At 44.2% G+C, this 14,839-nt stretch overlaps 1 protein-coding gene across 1 annotated transcript in view; it reads left to right on the top strand.

Annotated features, from left to right (window-relative positions):
• LOC126237475 (uncharacterized) overlaps positions 1-14,839 on the top strand; it is a 555,798-nt gene that overhangs the window by 139,452 nt on the left and 401,507 nt on the right. Inside the window, exon 6 of the mRNA XM_049947618.1 lies at positions 7,203-7,364. Within this exon, the coding sequence (XP_049803575.1) occupies positions 7,203-7,364 (162 nt within the window). The remainder of the gene's footprint in view (positions 1-7,202; positions 7,365-14,839) is intronic.

Genomic DNA, 14,839 nt, shown 5'->3' with positions numbered 1-14,839 from the left:
GCACCTTCCGCCGACCACTGGCGACAACATCGATGTACTGTGGAGACCTCACGCCCCACGTGTTGAGCAATTCGGCGGTACGTCCACCCGGCCTCCCGCATGCCCACTATACGCCCTCGCTCAAAGTCCGTCAACTGCACATACGGTTCACGTCCACGCTGTCGCGGCATGCTACCAATGTTAAAGACTGCGATGGAGCTCCGTATGCCACGGCAAACTGGCTGACACTGACGGCGGCGGTGCACAAATGCTGCGCAGCTAGCGCCATTCGACGGCCAACACCGCGGTTCCTGGTGTGTCCGCTGTGCCGTGCATGTGATCATTGCTTGTACAGCCCTCTCGCGGTGTCCGGAGCTAGTATGGTGGGTCTGACACACCGGTGTCAATGTGTTCTTTTTTCCATTTCCAGGAGTGTATTAACAGTGCACATGAGTTGAACATCAGCCACGATTCAACACTTTGAATTGTCCCTGAACCTTATAACGACTGTAAAGTTTGTGCTAGTAGGGTTCCACGGTAACTGTTTGACAAACATAAGCATGAACGTCTGATAACGTCGGAATCAAATTTAAGGCATTTTGAATGGAAAAAGGTTTTCTCAGTCGCTTAGTATACACGTGGGTAAATCACTACGAACTAAAGAGTACGCTCAGAATGTTACCTTTCATTGGTTATTCAGTCTTTTTCTCATGATTACTTCTCCACTGGCAGTCTGAATGGGTGCTCATCCAGAATCTTTTGCCAGTGCGAAATCATCATGACACTTTTTCAATTACTGACCCATGTCCTGCAGATACACATTACATGTCCTTAATGCGGTGGTTTTCATTGCCTTCTGCATCCTCATTGCTGATTGTTTCGCTTTTCAGGGGCAGTTTCCCACCCTACGACAAGAGGATGTCCCAGACCTCTGGCCACCATTTCGCCAAGTTTGACAAGGCAGTTAGGAGAAAGATTTCCTTGCCGGTGATTTTTATTCAGAACAATCTGACTACACAGCGTTGCCTGGGCGTGTATCTACTCCGATTCTATTAGTCCATTTCGTCCTTTCAGCCCTATCTATCCGTCTCTTTCACTCCCCTCTTGGTACTTCCCGTATTCGCCCATGTCTCTGTCAACATCCTCCATCCCCCATTCTCTGTCCACCTCCTACGTCTCTCTCTTCTCTCTCTCTCTCTCTCTCTCTCTACATCTGCTACTCCCCAATCTCTCTGTCCATCTGCTCGTCCTCCCTCTGTCCATCAGCTCCTTCCCTTCTGTCTATCTCCTCTTCCTTCCCCGAATTCGACTCCTCCTGTCCCCTCCATCCCTTCTGAAGCCATCTCCTCCCCGACCGTCTACTGTCGATCCCCCCTTTCTCTGTCCATTTTCTCCTCTCTATCTGTCTGTCCATCGCCTCCTCTCCCCTCTTTCAGTCCCTCTCCTCCCCATTCCATCTGTCTCGTCTTCCCTTTGTCCATATATCCCTCCAAGTCTGTCCATCTTGTCCTCCTCATTCTCTCACTTCATCTCCTCTGCCCCCTCTCTCAGTCAATCTCCTCCTTCTTCCTTCCTCTGTCCATCTCCTCCTCCACCCTCTCTCTGTCCATGTCATTTTTTGTTTCTGTCCGTCTTCCTTTCTGAATTAATCCAATGTCTTTCGTTAATCCGACACAATGCGGATCCCAAACACTCGAGCAGCACTCAAGAATGGGCTGCATTAGTGTGCTATACGCACTCTACTTTACAGATGATCCACACTTTCTTAAAATTCTCCCAATAAACTGAAGTCCTTAAATTCACGTTCCGTTTCATTCACTTTGTAACGTTAGGGCTAGATATGTAATCGACGTGGTTTTGTCAAGCAGCACACGACTAATATTGTACTCGAACGTTACAGCACTGTTTTCCTTATTCGTCTGCATTAACTTACTTTTTTCTACGTTTAGAGTTAGCTGCCATTCAGCACACCAATGGGCTGTGTAAATCATCTTGTCTCCTCCTACAGTCACTCAACGACGACATCTTCCCGTAGACCACAGCATCATCAGAAAACAGCCGCAGACTGCTCCTCACCCTGTCCGTCAGATCATTTACGTATATACACTCACGCTCATAAATTAAGGATAATTGCAGAATGTGGTGCCACACAATTTGGCACTACACGAAACTGGCGCTAATAGCATAGGCTCATAGGGAACACACACAACACAGATCTGTAAGTCCACGGTATTGGTGATAAGTTGAGAAAACCGTCCCGAAACACATGTGCTACAAAACGCCACTGTTTCCTGCGCATATACCCCAACATCAATATGGGATATGATCAGCGTGCACACGTACACAGGCCGCACAACAGGTTGGCATACTCTGGATCAGGTGTTCGAGCAGCTGATGGGGTATAGCCTCCCATTCTTGCACCAGAGCCTGTCGGAGCTCCTAAGGTGTCCTAGGGGTTTGAAGACGTGCAGCCATACGTCGACCGAGAGCATCCCAGACGTGCTCGATGGGGTTTAGGTCTGGAGAACAGGCAGGCCACCCCATTCGCCTGATACCTTCTGTTTCAAGGTACTCCTCGACGATGGCAGCTCGGTGGGGCCTTGTGTTATAATCCATCAGGAGGAAGGCCACTGCACCCCTGAAAAGGCGGACATATTGGTGCAAAATGACGTCCCGATACAACTGGCCTGTTACAGTTCCTCTGTCAAAGACATGCAGGAATGTACGTGCACCAATCATAATCGCACCCCACACCATCAAACCACGACCTCCATACAGACCCCTTTCAAGGACATTAAGGGCTTGGTATTTGGTTCCTGGTTCACGCCTGATGAAAACCCGGCGAGGATCACAGTTCATACTATACCTGGACTCGTCCGTGAACATAACCTGGGACCACTGTTCCAATGACCATGTTCTGTGTTCTTGACACCTGGCTTTACGGGCCCTCCTATGACCAGGGGTCACTGGAATGCACCTTGCAGGTCTCCGGGCGAATAAACCATGTCTGTTCAGTCGTCTGTAGACTGTGTGTCTGGAGACAACTGTTCCAGTGGCTGCGGTAAGGTCCCGAGCAAGGCTACCTGCAGTACTCCGTGGCCGTCTGCGCCCACTGATGTTGAGATATCGGTCTTCTTGTGGTGTTGTACACTGTGGACGTCCCGTACTGTAGTGACTGGACACGTTTCCTGCCTGCTGGAATCGATTCGATTATCTTGAGATCACACTTTGTGGCACACGGAGAGCCCGTGCTACGACCTACTATATTTGACCAGTCTCCCTAGTATTCTACCCCTCATAATGTCATCAATATGTGTTCTTTGAGCCATTTTCAACACACAGTCACCATTAGCACGTCTGAAAACGTCTACACACTTACTCGCTGCACCGTACTCTGACATGCACCAACACACCTCTTCGTATGTGGACTGCTGCTAGCGTCACCGTGCGACGACCGCAGGTCAATTGCACCGCATGGTCATACCCCGAGGTGATTCAAACCCGCAAACCGCCCACCAGAGCGTTGTTTCACCACGTATCAGCATTATCCTTAATTTACGAGCATGACTGTAGAAAATAAGAGCGATGCTGTCACACAACCCTGGGACACACCTGAAGACACCCTGTGACACTAAAGTCTCGTGAAACACTCTAATGTTACTCTCTCAGAGGATTTCGAATTTCGACAGCGCATGTGTCAAATGGACAAGGGCATCGGACTATAATTTGAATTTGATGAAATAACAGGAAAACCAAACGAGCTTTAATGTTGGGTGTTGGCGAAAGCGGTAAACTCATAAATGAATAAAGAAAATGAACGGTCGCCAGCCAAATTAGACATATTATTCTGGAAACTGAATTTTGGTTATTGAAGTTACTTTTGTTGTGATTTCCCTTTGAATAGCAAACAGGATACAAACTGACACAGTGCACTCTGTACTGTGTGTAGCAGCTGTTACCAGTAACACACACGCCAGTAATTTATGGGGAGCAAATTTGCACCAATCTCATACTAACGACAGCCACACTCAACAGCATTACTTAATCAAATGCTGAAATGCCTCTGCATGAAGTGCAGAACTAAATTTGGACATGAGTGGCTTCTATCTTGTATGACATGAAAGAGCACAAATAAAGATGAATAACATCTTAGTACACAGTTTAAGCTCCTCTACATATAGCAGCCTTCCTTACTAACAGTAATAGTTCAATTTTTTCTTAATAGGTGAAGAACATGATGGGGACCCATAAACTAGTGTAGTTCCACTAGTCAAAGATCTTTCATTATTGCAATAGTAAAGACTAATTATAAAAGCTTATCATTCACTTAGATTACTTTGCAAGACAATAAAATACAACACTGGGCTTAATTAGCTTAAAAAAAGAGGCTTTCATGCTAGGTACCAAAAATTCACCTACTTTAAAATTGCATAATTTTTCTTCTAATAATACTACCGTAAATCTGTTCATTAAATATTTATATGTACTTGGTCTTTAATTGCCTGTGAAGCAGGTATTCTTTGCAATAATATTTACACAATCTTGCGCTGTAATCCTAGAAAACTATATTTCACTTGGAGTAGTTCAGTAACAAAGCATCCAAACGATACTCTAATTTTTACTACTCCTTTTACTTTAGACAAAAAAATCACTTTTAAACACATGAATGCAAGAATTTCTCATTTAAATCGGGATACTCTGTTTTAGTAGCACTTAGATGAGGGCCCTGCGCAGGTTCATGCTCAGGATTGAAAATATGGTTCCGGACACGAATTTATGTTTTATGTGATTATTATTGAAACAACACACGAATTATCTAGTACATGCCCATATACATTACTTGGCTGAATGTATGAAGTTTGTATGAAGATTGGTGGCAGGCGCAATGGCTCTTGATGTGCGAATGCTCTATTAATTCTTTTCTTGGCGTCTGATTTTCAACATATTAGAGCCATTATATTTTTCCATGAATACCAAATAATAGCCAGATCCACATCCTAGGCAAATCCCTTCTAATGCAGCTTCCAATTGTCTCTCTTAGCACCGTCGAGATGTACCGTGCTAAGGCTAGACGCATACTGCGTGTCGTTCATACAAAAAAGCCGCTCAGTTGGACCGCCAAATCCACCTGTCACATCGCGCCATGCCACTTTCGTTGCGGAGGCACTTTCCTACAGCGTTTACATGTTACAAATACAAGTGCCCTAAGCATGAACCAGCTTTTAGGAAACATACTCTTTTTATAAACATATAAACATAGAAAATACTCTCTAAAGCGCTTTTAAATAGAATAGAGGAACAAGCAGGACCTAATATAGGAGATTATCAAGCAGGATTTTGAAAAGGTAGATCATGTGCAGAACAGATTCTTAATTTAAAAACAATTTTGAGAGTGAGAGCTATACAAAAAAAATACAGTAGTTACTTTCGTTGACTTCAAGAAGGCCTACGACTCAGTTGACAGACATACACTATTCCAGATACTTTATGAATCTGGGATAGATGAAAACACCAGTAGACTTGTTGAACAAATGCTCACAGATACAACATCAAGAATTAAGTTTCAAGGCGAAATTTCTGAACGATTCAAAATCAAACCAGGAGTTCGACAAGGAGACGGACTGTCCCCAATTCTCTTTAGCTTGGTTTTAGATAAAATAGTAAAAACATGGGAAAGCACATTAAAAAACAGAGGCACAAAGGGTATAAGCAAGAGCCAAGGAAAGAACAAATTTGAAGTGAAATGTTTAGCCTTTGCGGATGATATGGCATTGATAACTGAAAACCGAACAGACGCAACAGTTATGCTTGATCTGTTACACGAGATTGCTGAAAAGACTGGGCTAAAAATATCTTATGAAAAAAACTAGAACAAAAACATAATAAAGAAAACTTTATGAAAACAAAGTATGGAAAAATTAAAAGAGTTGATAGATTCAAATACCTGGGGGAGTGGATCCAAGCCAATGGACTGGATAACACAACAAATAAAGAAAGAATAAAAAAGAATTTGCATATATGTTCAAATGTGTGTGAAATCTTATAGGACTTAACAGCTAAGGTCATCAGTCCCTAAGCTTACACAGTACTTAACCTAAACTATCCTAAGGACAAACACACACACACCCATGACCGAGGGAGGACTCGAACCTCCGCCGGTATCAGCTGCACAGTCCATGACTGCAGCGCCCTAGACCGCTCGGCTAATCCCGCGCGGCAATTTGCATATAAATTAACACAAAACTACTACAATAAGAAATCAATATCCATACAAGCGAAGATTAAACGTTATAATTCAGTTACTAGGACACAAGCAACGTATGGATCAGAGTAACTAACATTGAATAAGAAAGGGGAATTAAGAGAACTAGAAAAAAGAGAGCGAAAAATACTAAGGAAAATTCTAGGTCCTGAGAAAAACAAGGAAAATAGGTGGATTAAAAGGAGAAATGAAGACTTATACAAAAATACGGAAAAGATCACAGATACAATGAGGAAGAGACTGCTAAAATTTTGTGGAGATATAAAAAGAATGGAAGAAAGACGGATTACAAAGAAAATTTTTAATTATGTTAGTAACCTGAAAAAAAACTGTAGGATGGATAGAAGCAGTAAAGAAATACGCCAACAAAATAGATGTTACAGAAGAAATAATACGTGACAGGAAACAGTTCAGGCTACTGATAGAAAACACAAACTATAAAGAAGATGAACCAAAACCTCGGCCCAAGAGAGTGTGGACAGATGAGCAGAGACGAGCAGTTGGCGAGAAAATGAAGAAGTACTGGGAAGAACGGAAGAAAACGAAACACCATAAGTCTTAAGTTGTATGCGGTCCATAGCTGGCCAAATTTATAAATAAAAAAAATATTGATTTTACGATAATTTAAAATTTCAACATACTCTTTGGCTTTTTTCATAAATACATTACAAAATTCTAATTTTTTTGCCATACACCAAGGAGTTTAAACAATATAGAATACACACTTCATAAATTGCAGGTACACAGTTACATAAAATAAACCTGCTCCTAATCGATATAAGTGTTACAACCCTGTCGGTAGTGGTTTGCTGTCTAATGTCCACTACACTCGCAGAGCACAACTGCTGTTTCAGTGAGCTGAAAGAATGCAGAGCTCGTCTCGTTAGCTCAGATCTGCGATCTTGTTGCCCCGCCGTTTATCAGCGTTACTGACGCTGCTGCGTTACGCATGTCCCGGCAGGAGACCTGTCCGAGGTGGCCGTCTACCAGGGCCCTCGCGTGGCGGCCGTCCGAGTGGGCGCCGCCGGCTTCTGGGACGACCCGCTGCTGCCCATCAACTACATCATCGGCCACAAGGTCATCATAGACCTCACCGACGCCGAGCTCCGCGGCGGCATCGACGGTGAGTGGTCCACTGCCCGGCGTTCAGCGCAGGCTAAACATACTTTCTCTTGGCTCCCAGTGGTGATCGGCAGGGATCGTTAATACATGCTTGTCGTCTGGGGGGTTTGATTCGCGGTTCATCCGTCACAGGTCTCTTTCATAACGTTTTGTTTTCTTGTTGTTTCCCATGAAACCGTTCGAGATTTATACACTACTGGCCATTAAAATTGCTACACCACCAATATGACGTGCTACAGACGCGAAATTTAACCGACAGGAAGAAGACGCTGTGATATGCAAATGATTAGCTTTTCAGAGCATTCAAACATGTTTGGCGCCGGTGGCGACACCTACAACGTGCTGACATGAGGAAAGTTTCCAACCGTTTTCTCATACACAAACAGCAGTTGACCGGCGTTGCCCGGTGAAACGTTGTTGTGATGTCCCGTGTATGGAGGAGAAATGCGTACCATCACGTTTCCGACTTTGATAAAGGTCGAACTGTAGCCTAACGTGATTGTGGTTTATCGTATCGCGACATTGCTGCTCGCGTTGGTCGAGAACCAATGACTGTTAGCAGAATATGGAATCGTTGGGTTCAGGAGGGTAATACGGAACGCCGTGCTGCATCCCAACGGTCTCGTATCACTAGCAGTCGAGATGACAGGCATCTTATCCGCATGGCTGTAACGGATCGTGCAGCCTCGTCTCGATCCCTGAGTCAACAGATGGGGACGTTTGCAAGACAACAACCATCTGCCGAACAGTTCGACGTTTGTAGCAGCATGGACTATCAGCTCGGAGACCATGGCTGCGGTTACCCTTGACGCTGCATCACAGACAGGTGGGCCTGCGATGGTGTACTCAACGACGAACCTGGGTGCACCAATGGCAAACCGTCATTTTTTCGGATGAATCTAGGTTCTGTTTACAGCATCATGATGGTCGCATCCGTGTTTGGCGACGTCGCGGTGAACGCACATTGGTAGCGTGTATTCGTCATCGCGATACTAGCGTATCACCCGGCGTGATGATATGGGTGGCCATTGGTTACACGTCTCGGTCACCTCTTGTTCGCATTGACGGCACTTTGAACTGTGGACGTTACATTTCGGATGTGTTACGACCCGTGGCTCTACCCTTCATTCGATCCCTGCGAAACCCTACATTTCAGCAGGATAATGCACGACAGCGTGTTGCAGGTCCTGTGCGGGCCTTTCTGGATACAGAAAATGTTCGACTGCTGCCCTGGCCAGTACATTCTCCAGATCTCTCCCCAATTGAAAACGTGTGGTCAATGGTGGCCGAGCAACTGGCTCGTCACAATACGCCAGTCACTACTCTTGATGAGCTGTGGTATCGTGTTGAAGCTGCATGGGCAGCTGTAACTGTAGACGCCATCCAAGCTCCGTTTGACTCAATGCCCAGGCGTATCAAGGCCGTTATTACGGCCAGAGGTGGTTGTTCTAGGTACTGATTTCTCAGGATCTATGCACCCAAATTGCATGAAAATCCAATCACATGCCAGTTCTAGTATAATATATTTGTCCAATGAATACCCGTTTATCATCTGTATTATTTCTTGGTGTAGCAATTTTAATGGCCAGTAGTGTATCTTCGCCTTCAGCTGGAGATGTTAGCTCTTTCCACATAATGTGTAGCGAAACGAATCCTTGATTCGTCACCATACACATGAACTTGTGGTATTTACACTATTTTATGCACCTGTAGATATACATTTTTAAACGAGACAATGTCGCTAGCCAGAGAACAACATGGCGACATACGGGCTTTGGTTGCCTGTCCTGTGTCGATTTTGCTCAATGACAATTGCTTGAGATAGGAATTAGAGTCCGTTTCACCCACTCGCTACCAATAGAACGTATGATCCCAAGACAGATACGCACAGCAAACGACTTAAATTTTTACTAGATATTTCTAAGATCCCGTTCTCAAACAACCTTGAAAATTTTGTTGATGCCTTTATTCGTTTCCGAGATCAGGTATTTCAATTACCCTACTTGTACACATAAAATGCGGCGTGAGGAGAAATGTAGATAATAAATCACCGCTGCAAATTTCTCTAATTTTAACGGTATGTACTCTAGGCTATTATTTGCAATTGATACCTTCCCATTTACAAAAATCTTTATCCGTTATCGAGCAACACCACAAAAACATAGTTTTTGGCACCAAATCCGAGTCGCAGTTCGAAGTCGCCTATGCACACCAAATGGTTGTAATTTTTACGACACATTTCTAAGATCCAGATTTCGCACAGCATTGAAAATTTTCTTAATATCTCTATCCGTTTCCGATATACAGATGTTCAAGGCACACGTAAAATACGCACGTAGAATACGGTGTGAGGCTGTAACGTAGTTCATGAAGTGATGTAACACGCAGAAATGTGCTGTAAAATGTCTCCGTTATCATCAAACGGATCTGGGAACCCGATAATGTTGTGGTAGTGCAGCATATGTAAAAATTTTTGTGCACATAAAATTCGGTCTGAGGTATAAAATTACATAGTTTTGCGTTATTTCGATTTCACATAAGTAAACTACCAAATTCTTAGTGGCTCATAAAGTTCTCTTCATATGAGCGACACGCCCTGCTGTAGGAGGGAAAGGAAGGAAACCAGCGGAAAAATATTCCTATCGGACCACAAAAAAGGTGAATATGTTCCTCTTAATTAAAATACTCTGACTAAAAGATGGCTTATTTTCAGTTTTTTTTTGTTTTTTTTTTTTTTTGTTTGCCGTTTCTTCGCTATAAAGCATGTCACCTGCAACTGTATGAGTGGCTGTTATTAACAAATATGAAAAATGAAAAAGGTAACTTATATACGTCAGCGTCATGCTAATGGGAACTGCGGTAGTTTTGCGGATACAGCTGTGGTGTGCACTAGGTTGTTACGTAATTTGTCATGTGGACACGTTCCTTGGTCGCCTTCAGTTGCTTTTAAACAAATAAAGTCGTTACTTTTGCACCATTTTCAAAACTTCCTCACAATGTGCAGTGAATTGTCGCGACACACGCTAAGAACAAGATGACGTAATCTTTTGAATTATGACCAAGGAAAAGTTATGTTTCTATGTATAGAAAAGCAACTGCAAGCTGACCAAGGAACGTGAGTACAAAACAAATTACGTAACAACCAAGTGCACACCAGAACTGTATCCGCAACACTACCGCAGTTCCCATTAGCCAACGCTGACGTATATAAGTTCACTTTTTCATATTTGTTAATAACATCCACTGATACGTTTGCAGATCACATTCTGAAACAGCAACAAAAACACATAACATTCGGCGGTAATAACGCTGACAAACGTGATAACTATGCTGTGACTTAATGTAAATAACTTGTTAATGAAACTATTCGCAGAATACAATATTTAGAATCAAACAGTAAACATGAACCAATGGTTTATATTCGTTATAACGATACTATTTGTTGCATGTTTTAGAATAAAAAATAGAATAAAGAAAAAAAAAAACACTGACAATGGGCCGGCCGCGGTGGTCTCGCGGTTCTAGGCGCGCCGTCTGGAACCGTGCGACTGCTACGGTCGCAGGTTCGAATCCTGCCTCGGGCATGGGTGTGTGTGATGTCCTTAGGTTAGTCAGGTTTAAGTAGTTCTAGGGGACTAATGACCACAGCAGTTTAGTCCCATAGTGCTCAGAGCCATTTGAACCATTTGAACCACTGACAATGGCGATATTGTCGCCGAAACTACGAGGCCTGTTCAGAAAGTAAGCTCCGATTGATTGCCAAATTGAAACCACAGTGAACATCAGAAATGTTCTACTTGTAACAATTAGCTACACCTTTCAGCTACTTCTCTACGTAGTCGCCGTTCTGACTTAGACTTTTGTCATAGCGTTGTACCAACTTTTCAATAGCCTCATCATAGAAGGCAGCCGCCAGTGCTTTCCGCCAATTCTCCACGCTGGCCTACACCTCGTTGTCTGTGTCAATATGTTGTCTTCAAAGACAGCGGTTCATGTGACCAGAGATGAAACTCAGGGGGAGACAATTGCGGACTGTATTGTGGGTAATCTAACATTTCCATTTGAAAACGATGCAGGAGCATCTTCATTGCCCCTGCAGAATGCGGCTGAGAATTGTCTTGAAGAAGAAACAGCACGACAGTTATGTAATGTTAGCTGCATAGCTTCAGGCGAAATTTCTCACCAGGCCCTCGTACTTGGCGGCAGACACTATTTTCTAGACATCTTTACGCACTCACTGCGAGCTCAGAAATGAGAAGAGCGACGTGATGCTAACTGGGGTTATACTAGAGACACTACCCAACACATCTGTGCAAAGCTTTATCGGATTTTCATAGTCGTTTCCATTTCGCGACCGATCGGAGCTTACTTTCTGAACGCCCCTCGTAGTTTGTTAATGACAATAAATAAATAAAAACAAAAGTGTTTTGCATCAACGTGGACCCACAATCCCATACTGATTTTGTAAGCATAGAAAAACGACTAGTTTCACGGATCAGGAATTACTGAGGATGTTGGAAGAACCAAACTTCGATGTCTATGATCTAACATCATTAGTGGTGTCTGACGAAAGAGATACGTTCGTGGAGACAGAGACACTAATGACGAGGACAAAGCTTGTGTTGGTAATGGTAATGGCGACGCAATCGAGGAACTGCAGCAAGTAGAACTGTAAGGAGCCACACCGGAGACCGAGCCAAAAATGATAATACGTCGCCAACGCAAGATCACATTTGCAGGACAGATTCATTCACAGTATATGTTTCACCAACAAGTCACGTGTGTCTGTCATTGTGTTATAAAGACGCAATACAAAGATATACACTGCTAAGCTGTCGGCAGGCACATGTCGTCAGGCGTTAAACGAAACAGGTGAGGGATAAATCCACCGAAAACCCGTGCCAGAAGAAAGGAAAAATTTGTGGGCCGTTGCAAACATAGGGTATCTAACAATAGCTAAACTGGGAGTAGGAGAACGAAAATCAGCGTTTAACGTCCCGTAGACGACGCGATTATCAGGGACGTAGCACAAACTCTTATTTCGTAACGATGGGGAAGGGGATCGGCCGTTCATTTTCAAAGGAACCACTCCAGTATTCGACTTAAACAATTTAGGAAAATCACAGAAGGCCGAAATCTGGATGGCAGGGTTGGGGTTAGTACTGTCACCAAGCTCTCTTTGACAGTGGAGCACCACTGTGTTGTGAAAAGTCCAGAAACAGACAGACAAGTTCAAATGGTTGAAATGGCTTTGAGCACTATGGGATTTAACATCTGACGTCACCAGTCCACTACAACTTAGAACTACTTAAACCTAACTAATCTAAGGACATCACATACATCCATACCCGAGGCAGGATTCGAACCTGCGACCGTAGCGGTAGCGCGGTTCCGTATTGAAGCGCCTAGAACCGCTCGGCCACAGCGGCCGGCGACAGACAAGTAACTGAAGATACTGGGTGTAACAGATATGTACACTATGTGTTCAAAAGTATCCGGACACCCCAAAAAGACATGCGTTTTTCATATTAGGTGCATTGTGCTGCCATCTACTGGCAGGTAGTCATTAGACATCGTGAGAGAGCAGAACGGGGCGCTCCGCAGAACTCACGAACTTCGAACGTGGTCAGGTGATTGGTTGTGATGTGTGTCATACGTATGTACGCGAGATTTCCACACTCCTAAATATCCCTAGGTCCACTGTTTCCGATGTGATAGTCAAGTGGAAACGTGAAGGGACACGTCACAAAAGCGTACAGGCCGACCTCGTCTGTTGACTGGCAGAAGAAGCCGACAGTTGAAGAGGGTCGTAATGTGTAATAGGCAGTCACCTATCCAGACCATCACACAGGAATTCCAAACTGCATCAGGATCCACTGCAAGTACTATGGCAGTTAGACGGGAGGTGAGAAAACTTGGATTTCATGGTTGAGCGGCTGTTTATAAGCCACACATCCTGCCGGTAAATGCCAAACGACGCCTCGCTTGGTGTAAGGAGCGTAAACATTGGAAGACTGAACAGTGGAAAAACGTTTTGTAGGAAGTCGAATCACGGTACACAATGTAGCGATCCGATTTCAGGGTGTGGGTATGGCGAATTCCCGGTGAAGGTCATTTGTCAGCGTGTGTAGGGCCAACAGTAAAATTCGGAGTCGGTGATGTTTACGGTGTGGTCGTGTTTTTCATGGAGGGCGTTTGCACCCCTTGTTGTTTTGCGTGGCACTATCACAGCACAGACCTACATTGATGTTTTAAGCACCTTCTTGACTCCCACTGTTGAAGGGCAATTAGGGGATGGCGACTGCATCTTTCAACACGATCGAACACCTGTTCATAATGCACGACCCGTTGCGGAATGGTTAACAACAATAACAGCCCTGTAATGGACTGGCATGCACAGAGTCCTGACCTGAATCCTACAGAACACCTTTGGGATGTTTTGGTACGCCGACTTCGTGCCAAGCTTCACCGACAGACATCGATACCTCTCCTCAATGCAGCACTCCGTGAAGAATGGACAGCCATTCCCCAAGAAACCTTCCAGCACCTGACTGAAGGTTTGCCTGTGAGAGTGGAAGCTGTCATCAAGGCTAAGGGTGGGCCAACGCCATATTGAATTCCAGCGTTACCGATGGAGCCTGGTGTCCGGATACTTTTGATCATATAGTGTACACATACAGGCGCCGGCGCGTGTAACTTTGACGGCCTGTAGGGTCGTTTGATGATGTTCCTCAAGATCCCTTGTACAACTTCCCGACGTTTATCGTTGTAATTCTGAAACACTGTGTAGAATACAACTGAATCAAGATGGAAAAGGACGAAGTGAGAAAACAGTTGCAAGGGTTGCAGGGTAGAGTAGGGAAGGCGGAGAAGACGATACTGAAGGATAGGATGGAGAGACAGGGAGCATGAGATTGAACCAGTCTGAATGCTAATGGTCTTCTTTCTTTCGTTTTCACCCTCAAAGATCAGGATAACTGTTTGTCCTATACAATACAGGCGTCTCTTGATTACCTGTGAACGGACCGCAGATTCTGTAAGGCACACGAGAAGGAGGATAAGAGATATTCTACGTTAAATACAGCATGTACGGCATACTTCGTCTGAGAAACGCACCTCATCTCTCTACCTCTATGAGACCTACTCATAAAATTTAAATTGTCACTTGGAAAAAAATATAGTTGCGTAATTAATATTTGTTTGTAGTAATAGTCGCTTAGCATGGCTTTTTTTCTCGTTGTTAAAACTGCTATAGAAAACAGAGAACAAGCTTTTTTCTCGTGAAGGTAAGATTATCGGATGCTCCTGGCACTGTTACCGAATGTTACGTAATATTCTCAGCTTACCTGCGGTGACAGATATCCGGCTGCCTGGTGGAGCACTGTGGAACGTGATCGAGCAGAGGGGCTCCAGTGACTCCGCTGCCCAGCAACGAGTGGCAAGTGACAGGTTTTAAACCTGCCCACCACGTGCACA

Source organism: Schistocerca nitens, chromosome 2 (assembly GCF_023898315.1).
Source record: "Schistocerca nitens isolate TAMUIC-IGC-003100 chromosome 2, iqSchNite1.1, whole genome shotgun sequence".
Taxonomy (NCBI): domain Eukaryota; kingdom Metazoa; phylum Arthropoda; class Insecta; order Orthoptera; family Acrididae; genus Schistocerca; species Schistocerca nitens.
Note: the sequence above shows the minus strand (reverse complement) of the source record. Positions and strands in the feature narration are given on the sequence as shown.